Raw genomic sequence first — 17,573 nt, 5'->3', positions numbered from 1 at the left:
AAACATATCCTTGTGTTATGTACAACCATTGTGTGTGCCTGGTATTCATCACATGAACATTTTAGTTTAGGGCTAACACTAGGTGTTATTGTAAAACCTGTATGGTAAGAACTATGAATAGGTTAGTTTTGAGGTTGGACGTGCAACATTGGGGTTGGCATCCTGAGAATGAAAATAAAACAATGAAATGTCCTCACAAGTACAGTTAAAAGTGTGCGATTATCTGCTTGGTTTTCGTCATTTAACTCATTTCTATAAGGATTCAGAGGTGGTTGTAGATTCAAAGTAAATGGTTTAAGGCTAGGGTAAGGTTTGAGGTTAAGTATGTTACGGCTGGGGTTAGGATTAACCTCCATTTCATGATGCAAGCGAAAAACAATGTTCTCACAAGTACAGTAAATATTATACGAGTGTGTGTGTGTCGGTGTGCGCGTCATATGTCCTGGCCCCGCCCCCTGGCTGTAACATCCAATAGGATGCCTGTATTGTAGGTTGATGGGAGGTTGTCAACAACTGGTCGGGGAGGAAGGAAAGTGGCATTTGCTCGTTCGTTAGTTTACCGAGCATGTCAGAGTAAGATTTAATTTTTGAAAGATTTTACGGATTTTTAGCGTACGGTTCGATTTTTTTAAACAACCCCGACGCATTAATGTTTTTGTCAACTGAAAAGCTATGGGCGATAAAGTTATGGAAATTAGCTAACGCTAGCTAACTGAATGTCTTTCAGTCAGTTACATTTGTCAGAAGTTGGCTAGTTCCAAGCTAGCTACTACGTAGCTAACGTTACAACAGTGAGGATAGGCTGCTATTTATTGTGAGCGTCTGATAGCCTGCGGTGGGTTGTGGCCAGCTAAAAAAACATAACGTCTGTCGAGCTGCCGTGAACGTGTTTCCTTGTTTTGGACGCGGGGAGCTGTCTGAGATATCCCACCATGGATCCATTTGACAGTAACAGTACAGGTAAGGAAGGGAGATGGTATATTCAGTAACAGCAAGCTAACAGCAGCAGGCCAGCTAATAACTAACGGGACATTAGCAGAAAGCTCACTGAGAGTGACATTCACCCGAGGACACATGTTTAGAGGGGTGGGTCTGACTTTACACAAGACAAACCTTTGTGTTTTCTACGCGACCGGTTTCTTTTTTACAGTTGGGGATTCTCAGAAGCTAACTTAATCAGTGTCAGTCTGTTGATGGTCCTGCAGAGGCATGATAACATTTTACTGCACATGACTGTAAGCACAACGCAGGATGGGCTGTTTGTAAACCTTGTTGTTTATTCATGTAATAATATGATATTATTTTAACTGATCAAAGCCAATAACAACTTTCTAACAGCTTAAACAATGGCTGTCTTGCCTCAAACATAGTGTGCCACTTGTCTGTTAAAACACAGCAGCACTGTTTGCCCAGTTGAAGCCTGGTGGTTTGATAATAGCTATGTTTTGTCTTGGTCTGCAGAGCTGATAAGTCATGCTCAGCTCAGCCCAAGCAGCCAGCTGCTTTATAACCTCAGCTATGGTCCCAGGGTGTCCATGGCTTTATTAAAACAAACAAAGGGCCCAGTGCACACACTATATTCACCTCAGTGGATGTTATTTTATTCGAGGTAGGTCTCAGCCTGGAAGAGTCAATCACCAAATCACAGTTAGACTTCCTGTTTTTTCTGTCTTTGTAGTAAATGCCCAAAGTCACATGTCACAATCACACTTTGATCAGGTATCTATGAAGCAGATGCTTCCTTCCTGTATGTTTTTAAGCAAACTGCAATGGTATTGTGACTCAGTACTTTGCATCTATGTAGTGTGTCTGTTTGAATTAGTTGTCAAACCTGCCACCTTGCACGCATGTATTTAACTATATTTTTGCCACTCCAAGGTAGGGTTGAGAAATGTTTTGAGTAAACAGGAAGAGCGCAGTCAGCAACGTACATGCTCTGCTGCTGTATTTACATAGCCTGAACAAGCTTGATGAAAGTACAGGATGTGTTGGTTGTTCACATTTGCCTGCCGTGTGTTCTTATTGTAGTCTAGATGATGATCATCACATCAACTGCCTCTCTCATCTGAACATGTCATTGTGCTTATATGAAATACATTTAACCGTAAAACAATTAGATTACAACAATTATAGGTTGATAGGTTTTGCATGGGTCATATTTTTATCATATCCTTCTCTGCACATTACACATTACCTACTACTTAGTGCTTAGCCTATAAATAGAAATTCATACCACAGCAATGTGGTTGAGACAGGGACACAGTGACAGCCCGTACAGTGTTGTTATCAGAAACACTGTACAGGACAGACAAGGAACTAAATTCACCTTGTGCATTTCCTGGACTCTTGTCTTCCTTTTGGGGAGCTGAAGCTCACCTTTGTTTGGTGCCATTGTTTCTGTGTGAACACCGCTTATTCATTAAGTCTGTGTTTTCCAGTCCAATCCATCACCAACTGAGACTGAAAATGCATTGTCTTAAGCCTGTAAAAGCATGAATGGAACGTGAGGCAAAACGGGAAACTTGCATTGCTTAGTGTTTTTTGTTATTATTAAGTTAAGGAAGTTGAACATGCCTCTGATTGTTTCAAGAATTACTGAGAATTATTGAGGGGAGAATCCAGCTGCCACAAAATCACATGGATTTTGTGAGACAAAGCATAGCTCTTGTCATGATGCTGAAGATGCAGGTTAGAATGTGGATATACAGGCTTTTGTAAACGGCAGTAGTATGTGATAAGGCCAGATGATGAATATTCAATGTATTTGCTTTCCTCTGTTTTTGAGCAAACTTTTTCTCTTTTTTTCAGTTGAATGAATGAACTGTGAAGGAAATGCAGAAGTTTCTGTCTGAAGAGATTTCAATACACCAGTATAGTGTTGCACGGTATACCGGTACTAAAATAGTACCGCGGTACTAGAGTATTCCAAACGGTACTATACTGCATTTGGAAAATACCGGTACTTTGAAATTGATTCAATTCATTAATTTAGTTAATTTATTTTACTCATTTATGCACACAAACACCTTTCTTGTTCCTATTGGAGCACAGATTGCGCAAGTGGTGTGTATGACAACACCTGTATCAACATCCGCAGCTGGCGCACGTGAAAAAAGACAAGAGAAAGTCTGCCTCGCAAAGGGAGACAACACGAGACAACACCAACTTGGTGGAACATTTGAGTTACCAAACCGTGACGTCCGTACTGAGGTACTTACCGAACCATGATTTTTTTGGTACGGTTACACCCCTACTATTTATTGTTCTAAAGGTTTGTATCCAAAAGGACTTTTCCTTAGGAAAAGTACCGAAGAGTATCGAAAAGTATCGAAATTCATATTGGTATCGGTACCGAAACAAAGATTTTGGTATTGTGACAACACTACACCAGTACTTTAAAGTGTCTTTCTCACCAGAGTGATGAACCAATTCTGTGTAGGTCAGAGTACCAGGAAGGAAATGCTGTAGGAGGTTTACCAACAGGAAACTAAGGAAACTCAGTTAGAGCTTTATTATACAAGGTTTCATGATGCCTACACATAAGGTGACAATAACAAACCTTTGTTTTAAAAAATGGCTTGTTGCCGTAACTCTCCTGCGGAAAACTCTGAAACTCCAAATACCACAATAACATTTATGTTAACATAAAGTACTGTGTGTGTGTGTCAATGTGTAAACGTTCTTATTCTGCTTTCTCTTTCTGTCGCACCTCTCTCATTTCCTCTATTTGAGAACCCTCCATCTGATTTCTCTTCCTTCGTGTGTTGCAGACCGAGCCAACCTGCCGAGGAACATGATTGAGAACAGCATGTTTGAAGAGGAGCCTGATGTTGTGGATTTGGCCAAAGACTCCACTGCATTTCCGGTATTCTTCTGTCACCTTGCACCATGCATGCAATGCACACCTTCATTTTAAGGACCAGCCCTGCTCAGTAATTTGCATACCTCTGAATGCATGTTTGCACCACCCTGCACAAGTGCTTTCATCTGTAAATTTGGTAGTGTGAACAGATCACAGCGGTATAAATAACGATCAGTTGATTTGAGGAAGGATGACACTTGTGGGTAGCCAGTGATGTTCATTTGCATGCTTTCAGCTCAATACATCTTTGGTTGCTATATTATTTTAGATCTGTCAGCAGCAGCTACCGCAGCTATCTGTGGTCAAAATTGTGAGAATTACAAATAGGAACTTCATTTTAGCATGAGAACGACGCTGTATCTTGCTCTTCAGAGCTATAGTGACCCATTTTCCCTATTTAGCTTCTGTCAGGTACAGACATACTGTATCATAAAGCCCCATAAACAAAGTCTTACAGACCTTTAGTTTATCCCCCAGTCCCCACTCCCTCTGTCCTCCTTCACTGTTTGATACCCAGCAAACCCTCTGCTAATTTCAATGCCCATTCACATTTCTTATGGTTAAGATCTTTATTTCTGCATCAGCTGTGATCCTAATAAAAATACCCCTAACACTCTACAGTCATTATGATTTACCTTTCATCTGTGCTCTTTGTTGATAGCCCCCCTCTGTCATTATTTTCCATTATTGCTGCCTCTGCTCTCAGTCTCCTCGCAGCCTCCACATATGACATGTTATCCTGTGCTAATTAATTTACCTTAGAAGGCAATCCAGTTATTACCATTATATGGGAAACACTGCACAGCTTAACTTCAGGATAACAGAGTGTACTGTACTTGCTCTCTGCAGACGTTTCCTGCTCTTGACCCAGATGAGGTGGTGTATGAGCCTCGTAGCTCACGGCTGCTCGTACGAGGCCTTGGAGAGAACGACATGGACGAGGATGAGGAGGATTGCGAGTCTTCAGCTCGTCTGCTGGGCATGTCCTTCATGAACCGTAGCTCTGCTCACAGATCCAGCTCTTCCCCGTACACCAGGCAGGCTCCACCCAGGTAATGCACAAAAAAAAGGTTGTCATTTGGGAAGCTGTGCGGTATGTTGACATAAAAAATCAAGGTATGCCTTGTGGCATCTTTGTCTCAAAGCAGTGCTGCATAAGTAATAATGTGTTATCATATGCAAAGCCTCTGGTGATGTACAAATGTTGGATTTAGGTGAATATGTTTAGCTATGTTTCTAAAATTTCCATATGAAATAGATACTGAAGAACTTGTGTTATTTTTGGAAAAACTATTTTGAGATGGTAAAGCCTCACTGAGCCAGTAACTATAGATGGAAACAATAAACTCACACTAGCAAACACAGCACCATGGGTAATCTCTGTGGACCCAATAAAATCTTTTTCTTCTATGACCTCACCTCTGACAGATTTACATAGAGTCATAAAAGAAGCCGTGGTGGTTTAGGTGAACAGCTTTCTCTTAGATTTTTTAGAGAAATATTTCCTGAAACTGCAGCTACCTTCAAAGTGCTGTGGGAAACATTGTGGTTAAAGTTGCAGAGTAAAGAAGCAAATCCATGTTAAGTAAGATGCGAAAATTTAGAGTTGGTCCACCTCAGTGTAATATGAAATATAGTTTTAATCACAATATAAATATGTAAGGAGAAAACATCTGAAACAACCATACTGTTTAGGAAATCCCCAGAGCAGCAAAAGTAAGCAGGAAATGCCATCACGTTATTAGACAGAATATTTTTTTGTACAAATTGTGCAGCCTTGCCTCACTGCATAATAACTGAGTGCACAGAATGAATATTATAAGGTGTGCTCAAATTTCAAATCTCTTTCACAGTTAGAGTAAGTAATGTTAAACTCTTTTGGTCTCAGGTCATGTTCACGACCCTCAGCCCGCACCATGGTTGTATGTGTGTTATTCCTGGTGATAGTGGCCTCTATGACCATGGTACTGTACTTCTTACCTGGATGCACCTTCACCAAGGTAAGAAAAGCATTCAGAAGTTCTTTTTAGGTAGGTTTTGTGACAATGTGTCGATAGCTAAACATGACTTTCTGTTGATATCTTTGTCCGATTATTTCCCTCTTTAAGTTTTCTGTCATATCCATTTCCCTGGCTGACCCCAACCTTCCGTCCTTCTGCAGACGGGTTGTCCTAAAACCAACAAGACCGCTCCAATGGAGCCAGTCTACCCTCTCTCCACAAACGGTGAACCATTTCCATGGGCACAGCTCCGGCTGCCTCGCAGTATACACCCTCTTAATTATGACCTCACCCTGAATCCTGACCTCGACAAGATGACCTTCAGCGGCCGCACTGTCATCACCATGTCTGTGCTTCACAACACCACGCGCATTGTCCTGCACAGTGATAATCTCAACATTACCAAAGCTACCTTCAAGGTGGGATTGGAAGGGGTTTGTGTGCAGATGGCTCTGTGTCATGACCTAGATGTACATTACTTTATGCAAAGATGTCTTTTGTGCCTGAACAAAATAATTGTTATCTGCTATTTAAATGGTAAATAGACAGCAATTATATAGCACTTTTCTAGTCATTGCACATAGTGTATTGCCAAGGATGCTTCAGCATGTGGATTGCAGTGGCAGGAGATCGAACCACCAACCTGAGCCATAGCCATTGTTAACTGAAACTTCCTCTCTTCCAGCTGGGTGATGGGAAGGACAGTGATGTTACTGTACTGGAGTACAAACCCAGACAGCAGATAGCTGTTCAGTTCCCCAAAGATTTGAAGGCAGGCCAGCACTGTGTTTTGACCCTGGATTACTCTGCCGACCTCTCACACACCTATGATGGTTTCTACAACAGCTCTTACACTGATAAAAATGGAAACAAAAGGTACATTTGACTAACTTACTGTTCTGTAAGTGCTTCCCAACAGCTGAAAGATGTGCTGCAGTATAAGAACTTTATATAAAGCCTTTATAGAGACGATCATGTGTCTTTCACAGCTAATCTTGTGACCTTTGGCTCAACTCATGACCAGACACTAACAAAACAGTGCTTTAAGAATAACAGAACAGTTAAAAACGGGTATCGGAGGCTGTTTTATGGATTTCACAGCATTTATCTAATTTGTTATTTCAGCATGATTATGCTCGTCTCTCTCTTGTCACTAGGGTCTTAGCTGCAACCCAGTTTGAGCCACTATCAGCTAGGAAGGCCTTTCCTTGCTTTGATGAACCAGCTTTCAAAGCCACCTTCCTGATTAAAATCAACAGAAAACCAGACTATATGACTCTCTCCAACATGCCTAAGGTACTGTAACATTGATTAAGTCCTGGTTATTTTTACAACATGGCAACAAGTGTTGAAACACACCACATAGTGTGCTAAATGGCTTTAGCACAAACAAAAGATTCTTTCTGAAAATACCAAAAATGTAAATGGACAGTAGGGGTGCAATGACACATTGATTAGGATTGCTAAACCGTTTCAGCTTTAAAGTATCCAGTATAATCGATGCAAAGTGACACACCTTTATTTTGAAAGTCCCATGGCACGTCTGTGTCACTGTTTCCTCCTTCCTAAACATTCACTCAGTGCCAGGGGCTTAGCATGTAGGGGTGTAAGAAAATATTGATACGCTTGGGTACTGTGATGTTATGCTCTGTGATACTGAATCAGTTCTCAAAAACACTATTGATTTTTATTTGTTTACATTTTTTTAATTTTCCTAATTTGTTCACTTAATGAATCCTGCAAGCATTTTTATTTTTAAATGTGAGGGGAACTTTAATTCCTTTGTTCAGACTGCACAAAAAGTAGTGCCATGATGTTGGATGTTAGAGGGACTAAATACAAATACAGAGCCCACTGTTCTGATTTAAAAAAAAAAAGTTAACTTTTTTATGTAGTAAACTTTTATTTATGCATATGGTGGTGTGTTATTTATCCGATGAAAGTTTAAGAAAAGAAATGTCATCTTCAAGTTATAGCCTTGTTATATTGATTTTTTTAATAAAAACTTTAAATTGTATGCCCTCAATGTCAGTTTTACCTGTGGTATTGAAATAGGTATCAAATATTGATGTTTTTGTAGGTATTGTATTGAAGTTCTTGTTAATTCCAGTATTGTGACGACACCGGCAAAATGTTGGGTTTATGACCTAAAATTGTTTTGTCTTTGTCATGTGCACAGAATTCATTCTCTGCACCCCAAGATCAACTACAGCTGAACAATTACGTCGTGTGTGTCATAGACACAATATATAGTACAACACTTCTGTATGTGATGTCACTCGCTCTGTATTTTATATCACTTCTTGTCTTGAGGAAGCAGTGGGTCATTCCTGTCCCTACTGTGACTCGTAAAGTCTTAGCGTGGGTACAATTAAGCTAACAGACCATGTATTGTGTGTTTGCTTGAGGTGCTGTATTTATTAGTTGGTTGTAATCTTGTCATTATGGTTTGTGTTTCAGGCTACAAGCATACCACTTACCAATGGCCTCATACAAGATGAGTTTGAAAAGACCAGTGTCAACATGAGCACTTACTTGGTGGCCTTCATTGTGGCTAATTTCACCCCAATCAGCAGAAATGTCTCAGGAACTCTGGTAGGTTTCACCCAACTTTTGACTCCTTTTTGCTTTCAGTGCAGGTGGTACAATTAAGTTTTTGATTTAATATTCTTTGAGTTTGTGTTTTTGTTGATAAACTACTTGTATCTGTGTGTTTTAGGTGTCTGTGTATTCTGTGCCGGAGAAGAAGGAATACACTGACTACGCGTTGGACACAGCCTCCAAACTGCTGGAGTTCTACAACGACTTCTTTGAAATTAACTACCCCCTCAAAAAACTAGGTGAGTATACACAGGCACTTGCACACTATTCCCACCTCTGAATTTTTGTCTTTGCTCCTTTTTTTTACACACCTGCATATGCTCCCTTTCTCTTTTCTTAGACTTGGTAGCCATCCCAGACTTCCTGGCAGGAGCCATGGAGAACTGGGGACTCATCACTTTCAGAGAGACCAGCCTGCTGGTGGGCAAACAGTCCTCTCCTCTGGAAAAACAAGTTGTTGCCTCCGTCATAGCGCATGAGCTCGCTCATCAGGTAGTTGTGTTTGCCTGTGTGATTGTGAAAGCAGCAGGTCTAGTGAATCTGCTACAGCTAGGTTCTGATCTGTTTCTGATGTTGTGTTGTAGTGGTTTGGAAACTTGGTAACAATGAGCTGGTGGAATGACCTGTGGCTCAACGAAGGCTTTGCCACTTACATGCAGTACATGTCGCTGCAGACAGTGTTGCCCAAGCTGGACATTGTAAGTTCACATCTGCCTCATATATTTTACAGCAGATAAAGCTGTGTGCCTCACTGTGTACCTTTGCAGTAAATCTTGTGTTTGTTTGCAGGGTAATTTGTACCTAGCAGTACGCTTCAGAGCCTTGGACAAAGACGCACTAAACTCCTCCCACGCTGTGTCGACTGAGGTTAATAAGCCAGAACAGGTGGAAGAGATGTTTGACTCTGTCTCCTATGAGAAGGTACACTTTTCTAATTTATATATACGTAGATACATAGTTGCAGAGTTCACTAATTCACTGGACTTACATCTCTGTGAGAAATTCCTCTACTGGACCTGAACCTCAGTTATAACTGTAGTTAGTGCTCTGTTTTGGATCTGGACATGATCACTGATGCTTTGTATCTCTGTCTTCCAGGGTGCGTCCATTCTCCTGATGCTGAACGCCTCTCTGCCAGGGGAACAACAGTTTAGAAAGGGCATCATTCAGTACCTGAAACAGTTCAGTGGATTAAACACAGACACTGACGACCTCTGGAACAGCCTGACACAGGTGTGCGCGCCTTTTTTCGTTTTTTGGCTCAATTGACAGCACAGTAGAGTAGTACAGTAGTTTATCACTCAGGCTACAGTTAACGTTTAACTTCCCTTTGTAATCTGTCAGCCAGCCATGTGGCTAAAATATACTCTCCCTGATATATCAAATGCATTTTGCTAGTTTCATTGTTATCATATAGAGACAGAGTGCAATTAAGTCCCGTCCACAACGGAGGGGAAAACGCTCTTCATTGACTTTGTGAAGGTTCCTCTTTGTCATTTCTGTCCACAAAGCAGTGGATGATGTCACAGTAGCTACATCCATTATTTTTACTATGATTATGAGCTGTGGAATGCCTGTTTTTTTTTATATTTGTTGGGTTAAATGAAAACTACCTGATGATTTGATCAAATTGTTTAAAATAGCAAAGCATTTCACTTCTAGACTTTCAGCGGCGTAATTTCTCCAAGATAGACTGACAATATTGGGTTTATCTATATACCTTTTGCTCTCTGGTCGACATAGGGTGCTAAAATAATCCTTTGACATGCTGGAGTCTAAAGTTTTCAGTGAGGTACAGGCCTTTTGTTCGAATTTTAGCCCTTAGTTACATATTGTAGCGCAGGTTGTTTTCCCCTCTGATGGGTGTAGTTTTCAGAGTGTGATGCATTGCACTCTATAATGGGTGATACTCAGAACTGGCTCAGGAGCTGCATTAACAACATAAAAGGCAGCAAATGACTTGTGATAACAGTTGATTATGTTCTAACTTATTGATCCCATCTCTTTGCTCACTCCCCTTTGAAGGGAAGTCAAAGCACAGAATACTGTAGATACAGATGGTAGAAAATTACTATCAAAAAGGTATAAAAACTAAATGTCCTGTTTATTTTTGCCTCTGTTAGTTTCCCCTTTGAGTTTGGTTTTATAGAAATTGTAATCTTGAAGGTAAACCTGTTTCACCTGAATTTCAGACCACTGCCACAATTATTTTCATATATTTCACAGAAGAAAAAAATCTAAAAAAAAAAAAACATTGAACATGCATTTGACTGAACAGATTTCTTTTCCTGTCGTCAGGTCGAAGTCTCGACGCAGCACCAGAATGTGTCAGAGATGATGAGCTCATGGACATCGCAGAAAGGCTTCCCATTGGTCACTGTAAGCCGTTATGGAGATGAGGTGACCCTCACACAGGAGCACTTCCTGCTCACATCTGACAACGCCATGCATACTTCCAGGTGGGTTACATTACCACACACACACAGACACACAAACAGGTCATACAAGCCCATCACTCTAACTTTAATCTGCACTCTCTTTAGCTTGTGGAATATTCCAGTGACGTATGTTAATGACAGCTGTAGTTCGGCTCCTGAGTGCAGACAAATGTTCACTCTGAAGACCAAGTCAGGTAAAACACAAAACAGTAACTTTCAGCATCAAGTCAAGAGTCTCGAATCTGGAGTACTGTGTCAGATGGTGAAATTCTGTGTGTTTTCAGGGACTCTTAAGGTTCCAGAAAGTGTAAAGTGGCTGAAGTTGAACTACAGAAACACAGGCTTCTACGTCGTCCACTACGGCGATGAGGGCTGGGCTGCTCTCATAGATGCTTTGTCCAACGATGTCAGTGTTCTCACACACGAGGACCGTGCCTCGCTCATACACAACATCTTTGCTCTCTCCAGGTATAGCTGACAATATAAATAGTTGTTCTTTGAGTTGCATTCAGGGACAGGAGAGACTGAAGTAGAGGAGTGTTTTCCAATTCCTGTATTTGACTTTTAAAAAGCTTTCATTCTCCACCTTTCTTTTTGCTCCTTCACTGTCTAAACTCTTGAAATAGACTGGGACGTGTGACCTTCCATGAAGTCCTCAACCTGTTGAAGTACATGTCCAGAGAAACTGAGACTTCTCCTGTGACAGAGGCCTTGTTACAGCTCAATGGTATCTACTGGCTGCTAGAGAAGAGACAAGAGCACCTTCTTTTGCCCCGCATGAAAGTACGCAAACACACACACACACACACACACACACACTTTCAGACATCTAAATGACAAGTTTTGTGAATAAAGATGTCCTGAGCCATGCTTGTCAAACACATTCAGATCTTAAGCCTTGAAAATCCTCAACTGTTGGTAAGATTTTTTCTTTTAGTAAGTGTGTGGAGTATGAAGTGTTCAGTTTGTATAGTTGAAATTTGTCACTATGCTTTTGGATATGGAATTAACGTGTTTAACAGTAACATAAAGGCTATAAAGTTTAAGCAGTAAATACTAACCTTTGATAATAAAAAACATGTCTTACAACAAAATATGCAACTTTTAAGTTCTTAAACTTTCCAACACAACCTTGAACTTTACTCAAAAGCCCTTAAATTTAAAGCGCCCGCCATTATTTTCCCATTACAGAGTACCTCAATATCATTATTGTGATATTGTAGGGTTGACTATTGTTAGACAAAATATTTACACAGCAACAGTTTTGATAAATAATCATCAGTCATGTGGAAATAATGACCAAGTGGGTAAAGGTAAATAATAGAGCAGCTAGAACAGTCTGGTACGTTCAGGAAATTATATCACTTGACTGTAATTCAGCCTTTAAAACCAGGAAAAGACAACACATATTCACAATATCAGTAATCTTAGAAGCTATCTAGTCTCATGTCATGCTATCGATATATTATCAATACGTTGTCCAGCCCTAGTTGCATCTCTACAATACAAGCTGACATCAAAAGTCTGTGAAAATTCCTTAATTCTTGTGAACTGTTTAAATGAGTGTAGAGTTTCTGTGTACTAATGTATCCATGTTTTTTTTCTTACATATGACAGACCTATATTCTGCATCTGTTTGGTTCTCTGATTGAAAACCAAACATGGACAGAGGAGGAGAGCGTGTCTAAACAGGAGCTGCGCTCAGCCCTGCTAGAGACAGCCTGTAGTCTGGATCAGAAAGAATGCATTCAGCATGCCAAGGCCCTGTTCAAACAGTATGTCGAGTCCAATGGGACCTTTCGGTACGTATAGCACACAGTTTATTTTTGATTTCTTTTCTGGGTCACATTGACAGCAACAGCAAGGTGAGAGGAGCAACCCAAACATCTCTTTAGAGACAGGGACGGGAGAATGGCACTTGATTGAATTGAAATGACATTTGAGCCATCGGCAGTAAACTTAATTTTGGTGCACTTTTAGCCTGAAATAGATTTGTATCTTTTTATGTTCTCGGTAGGATCCCAGGCGATCTGCAGCAAGTTGTATTCAACGTGGCTGCTCAATCGCAAGAGGGCTGGGAGACTTTGTTCAACTGGTACCAGAGTGTCACCTATGATGCGGAGAAGCGTAAAATGCTACGGGGCCTAGCATCCACTCAGAATGCACGCAGTATAGTATGGTAAGTGTTTGTGTGTGTGTGTGTGTGTGTGTGTTTGTGTGTGTGTGTGTGTGTGTGTGTGTTGCTTTAAGCTCCGGACCAAAACCCAATACCTTCCCTTGAACCTGCCGGTTTGGGTCAAGTATCAAATCATGTTGTGCAGAATCAAGTTTTTCAGTGACCTCTAAATTAGCACCAAAATGTGGCAGTATGTAAAAAAGGAAATGCTTCTAAAATTAAGTCAGAAAACAAAGACACAGATTCCACCATAATTTAGAAGTTTTCTTTGGCTCCAATATTTGATATTTGTAGTAGGATTTAATTTACAGTACTTTGGTGCCATCGTTATCGTGATAATATTGTATTGTACATATTCGTAAGTAGTCAGCAGAAATTGTTACACTCATCTTAGTTCATTTGATTACAGTTGAGAGCTCCAGCTACTAAATCACCAGTATTTCAGACAACAAACAAAAACATTTTTTCCTTGTCATAACTCTGTCTGTCTGTATTGAGTTTTTTGTTTTCTTAATTTGTTCGTCCTGAAACATGTTTGTAATGTACCACTGATTTACAGATGGCCTGAGAGGCAGTTTATTCTGATGCTGTATGAAAGTGAGCATTTAACACTTTTACAATCGTTCTAGGATTCTGAATGCAGGTCTAAGGGGGGATATGATCCAGACGCAGGAGTTGCCTTTGGTCATCAGCACTGTGTGTAAGGGCTTCACCGGCTACTTGTTTGCCTGGGATTTCATACAAGAGAACTGGGACCGCCTCATAGAGAAGTAAGTAGTCCCTGTCGGCTCAATACAAGTTATCGCTGAGATTGAATTTCAGAATTATTTCACATACAATGATAAAATGAAACAACATCTGTGTTTTTGGCTGTAGGTTCCCTGTGGGCTCCTTTGCCATCCAGACAATCATCAAGTCTGCCACCTCTCAGTTCTCCACACAGACACACCTCAATCAAGTAGGTTTTCAATGTTTGTTTTTATGCCTTCCTCAAATTTGGCACAAATGTCCACTTGGACTCAAGAATAACCTCATTAGGTTTTGGTCATCAAAGGTCAAGGTCACTGTGACCTCAAAAAAACAACTTTTTGACCATAACTCTAATATTCATACGCTAATTCTGAGGAAATTTCAAAGACATGTCTAATGCAATAAAATGATGAAGGGATGACATTTTATATCTGAAAGGTCAAAGGCTACCTTCACGGTGATGTCATAATGTCCTGCAAAAAACACTTTTCTGGTCATTATTCAACATCATAACTCAGGAACAGAAGGGGAGACATTTGGTCAGATACTGAATTGGTGACACTTATCTTAGGTGCCCACTTTTAAACTATGCTGATTGTTTAGATCCTCTGTGCTCGAGTCGAGGATGTGTGTGAGGCATCCATGTTATAGAATTTGTAGCTCCTTTGCAGCAACATCCACATTTGAAGCATTGTCTACTGTCATGGCCACATATGAGTGTGGAGAGACGTAGACGTAAAGTGCAACCTGACTGGTTGGCAGAGGTATACAAAAGGACTTTTTTTTCCTAATAGAATACATGTAATTCTGCTGCATATTTGATGGTCTGTGCGCTTGTTTGTGGGGAGATGGTGACTGTTAACAGAATTATTTTAATGTCCTATGCCGAATGACCTGGCTAACACCTTAACATGTGTGTGTGTTGTGCAGGTTCAGAGTTTCTTCTCCAGTCTGAAGGAACGCGGCTCTCAGATGAGGAGCGTGCAGGAAGCGTTGGAAACCATCAGGCTCAACCAGCACTGGATGGACAGGAACCTGGCCATACTCCAAAAATGGCTGTAATACAGGCGCTCCATCCAGTCTCTGCCCCACCGACAGGCAACAGGGGCGTGTCGTCAAGACAACAGCAGCGTTTGCACTATAGTAGGACAGTGTCTCTTAACTCCCTTTATCCAGGCCAGAGTACTAATCACAGCCAGAGGTTGTGCTCTACCTGGGTGGACAAGGCGTTAGATCTTCTGAGATTGGTCCTGTGAGTTGTATTTGCTAGCTCAGGGTGGCTCTGATCGTGTGTCTGACAGGAACCAGTCGGATGCAAACACACACTCCTCACACTTTATGCTGTCAACCAAACCTCTCCTTTGTGGCTCTCATCTAAACCTCATGCCTGAGCAGACAATCATTCTTCACCCACACTCCTTTCGCTCAGCCTGCTCTCAGGCAGTCAACTGTACGAGCTGTGTAACGGCCACTTCAACAAGAGCAAGTATGAAGAATGTCAACATTACTGTGTTTGTATGTTCCGTCAGTCAGTCCCGGACTTTCTCTCAAATCTTTGGATATATGTTGATGCAGCTGTCAGGGATTTCTCAGTGATGAGAAGTTGAAATCACAGGTATCCTAGAAAGGAACTATTCTTTAAATTAACCTTGTATTGCCGTGTAATGAAACTTAGACACTCATGCAACCTGAAGCTTTGCTATGTTTGTCATGATTTGGCTAGAAGATGGGTTGGTTAATTGATGGATAGCTTAAAATACCAAACTTGTGTTGGCATCAATTGAATGTACTGAAAAACCTTCCCACTGTGTACAGTAGATGGCGTACTGCACAACAGGGCAGGTTTAAATCAACCAATGTGTCTTAGTTGAGAGCAGACAGTGCACGCTGGAGCCAAATGTTTCTTTCTCCATAAGCCCAGTTTAGCTCCGATCACCAGGTTTCATTTTGATAGCTTTCTGCCTGCAGTGCAGTCGCCGCACACGCTCATTCTTTAACATGGTGTGCTTGTAAACTTGTAATTATAATGTAAATATGCTCAACCCTACAGCATTTACCCCTGCGAGTTTGGATGTACTGTTTTAAACATCTTGACTTTTAATATTTTAGGATTTGCTTTGTGTCATGTATATAGAATGTAAAGAGGAAATGTATACATAGAATTGACCGAGAGTCTTGGTCAAATACTTTCACTGTATTTCTTCATTGAGACCACCCCAGGGAGGTTGTTTGCTGACAAATGTTTGTGTTTTAAGGGCTAATGTGCATATTGAAGATACAAAGTGTAAAGAAGAACATTTATATTGGGCATGACTAATCTGTCCAGTAAGCTGCTTGTCAGCCAAATAAAAACACAGAAGGTTTAGAAGTTACTCCAATGTTACCCGGTCATGTTGCTCCTGAGAATGAGGGGTAGCTCAGCTATTTATTGAGTGTGTCTAAACATGTTTCCAAGATTTTATTTGAATACAGTTGTACACTCATCCCGAGCTTTATTTTATGTGGTACTGCGTACTTATCCACTCCATCACTGTCATGATATTCAGGAGAATTGAGTAAATATGGGAGATTTTATTTCCTTTTTATCCCTTGCATCTTCATGAGACTTTCATCTTTGCTTTTTATCATCTTTGGAAGTCTATTTGTCTCATTTATGTCCTCAAAAGTATCTCAAATGCAACACACATTGGTTAAATCCCTGGTACTGTTACCTCTTCCCTGTGCACAGGTGGGAAACCTTTAAAAGGCTCATGTGTTTGTTGTCGCAATGGCGACCCCTACTGGTTGGTTGAAGTAACTGCCAGGAGGAGTGGGAGCAAGGAGACCAGTGAATGTTAGGGATTATTGTTGCAGTGTAAAGGATCCCAGCACAGAGACTTGTGTATTCCAAACTGGGAGTCTGAATCTGTCTAAGGGTAGAAGGAGTATTGCCATTGACTTGTTCCACTCAGTCAGACAGTGCAAATATTCGTCAAGAATTTGGCATTTGAGATTATGCCTTTAAATACACATCTAATGCTTTACGCCCTGGCTAATTGTGGATCGTACCATTTTACGGTGAAAAACTTTTTCCAGCTGCCAGCAGTGAGATGAATTATTCAGCTTTATTGAGACTCTGGGACTTTGATGTTCCAACATATTTTAGTTAGAGAGTAACTGTTTCATGTGAAGTCAGTTGCAATAAGCTTTAAGAGACAGGAATTGCTGATGTCATTCAGGTACCAGGTTCAGATGAAGTCGCTGAGTCAGTGATGTGGTGAGAGGATAGTACCACATGTGCAGTAAAAACCCAATCAGATGGTTTTTTGTTTATGCACTGGGATGAAATGCTGCAGATGCTTTTAAAACTGTGTTGCTCTTTATGTGAATAAGATATAAATAAAAGTTGTTTTATGAAGATGTTGGATTTTCTTTTTTTATTTTATTGAAATGCAAAGAGATTACGTTAGTTTTTATTTCAAACGTGAAAATAAATAGAAATAAAAATGGAGAAAAAAATATTTAAGTATCAAAACAAAACAAGAATACCCAGCAAACATATCTGGTAAACAATATAAGTATTTCATGTCTGAAAAGGAGCAGGAAGAACTGAATACTTATCAAATCCTGCCCTCTTTTTGACTCATTTATTTTATCATTAACCTTAATATTAAATATGAATATTCTTACTTTCTGCTGCAGTGTTCACCATACACACCTCAATCAAACCCATTAAAGCAATATAAAACTTTAAAAATACAACAGTA

General features: G+C 40.4%; 1 protein-coding gene across 1 annotated transcript; it reads left to right on the top strand.

The window, feature by feature from the left end:
* The first annotated feature begins 524 nt into the window (after positions 1-524).
* lnpep (leucyl/cystinyl aminopeptidase) lies at positions 525-17,226 on the top strand. The gene is made up of 22 exons (XM_050051089.1): positions 525-960; positions 3,771-3,865; positions 4,712-4,914; positions 5,751-5,862; positions 6,024-6,281; positions 6,548-6,738; positions 7,020-7,158; positions 8,323-8,457; positions 8,582-8,702; positions 8,804-8,955; positions 9,048-9,161; positions 9,253-9,384; positions 9,562-9,696; positions 10,762-10,922; positions 11,007-11,095; positions 11,186-11,369; positions 11,528-11,684; positions 12,519-12,703; positions 12,919-13,080; positions 13,707-13,847; positions 13,954-14,035; positions 14,758-17,226. Exons 1-22 carry the CDS (start codon positions 933-935, stop codon positions 14,887-14,889), a joined length of 3,108 nt encoding a protein of 1,035 aa, XP_049907046.1. The 5' UTR covers positions 525-932; the 3' UTR covers positions 14,890-17,226.
* The last annotated feature ends 347 nt before the right edge of the window (positions 17,227-17,573 follow it).

Source organism: Epinephelus moara, chromosome 8 (genome assembly GCF_006386435.1).
Source record: "Epinephelus moara isolate mb chromosome 8, YSFRI_EMoa_1.0, whole genome shotgun sequence".
Taxonomy (NCBI): domain Eukaryota; kingdom Metazoa; phylum Chordata; class Actinopteri; order Perciformes; family Serranidae; genus Epinephelus; species Epinephelus moara.
The sequence above is the reverse complement of the archived record's forward strand: the minus strand, read 5'-3'. Positions and strand labels throughout refer to the sequence as shown.

Excerpts from the sequence above, each read along its gene's own strand:
- lnpep (XM_050051089.1), top strand. The coding sequence starts at position 933 with ATGGATCCATTTGACAGTAACAGTACAG. Across the intron at positions 6,282-6,547 it reads TTACCAAAGCTACCTTCAAG|CTGGGTGATGGGAAGGACAG; the intron begins GTGGGATTGGAA and ends CCTCTCTTCCAG. Across the intron at positions 13,848-13,953 it reads TGGGACCGCCTCATAGAGAA|GTTCCCTGTGGGCTCCTTTG; the intron begins GTAAGTAGTCCC and ends TTTTGGCTGTAG.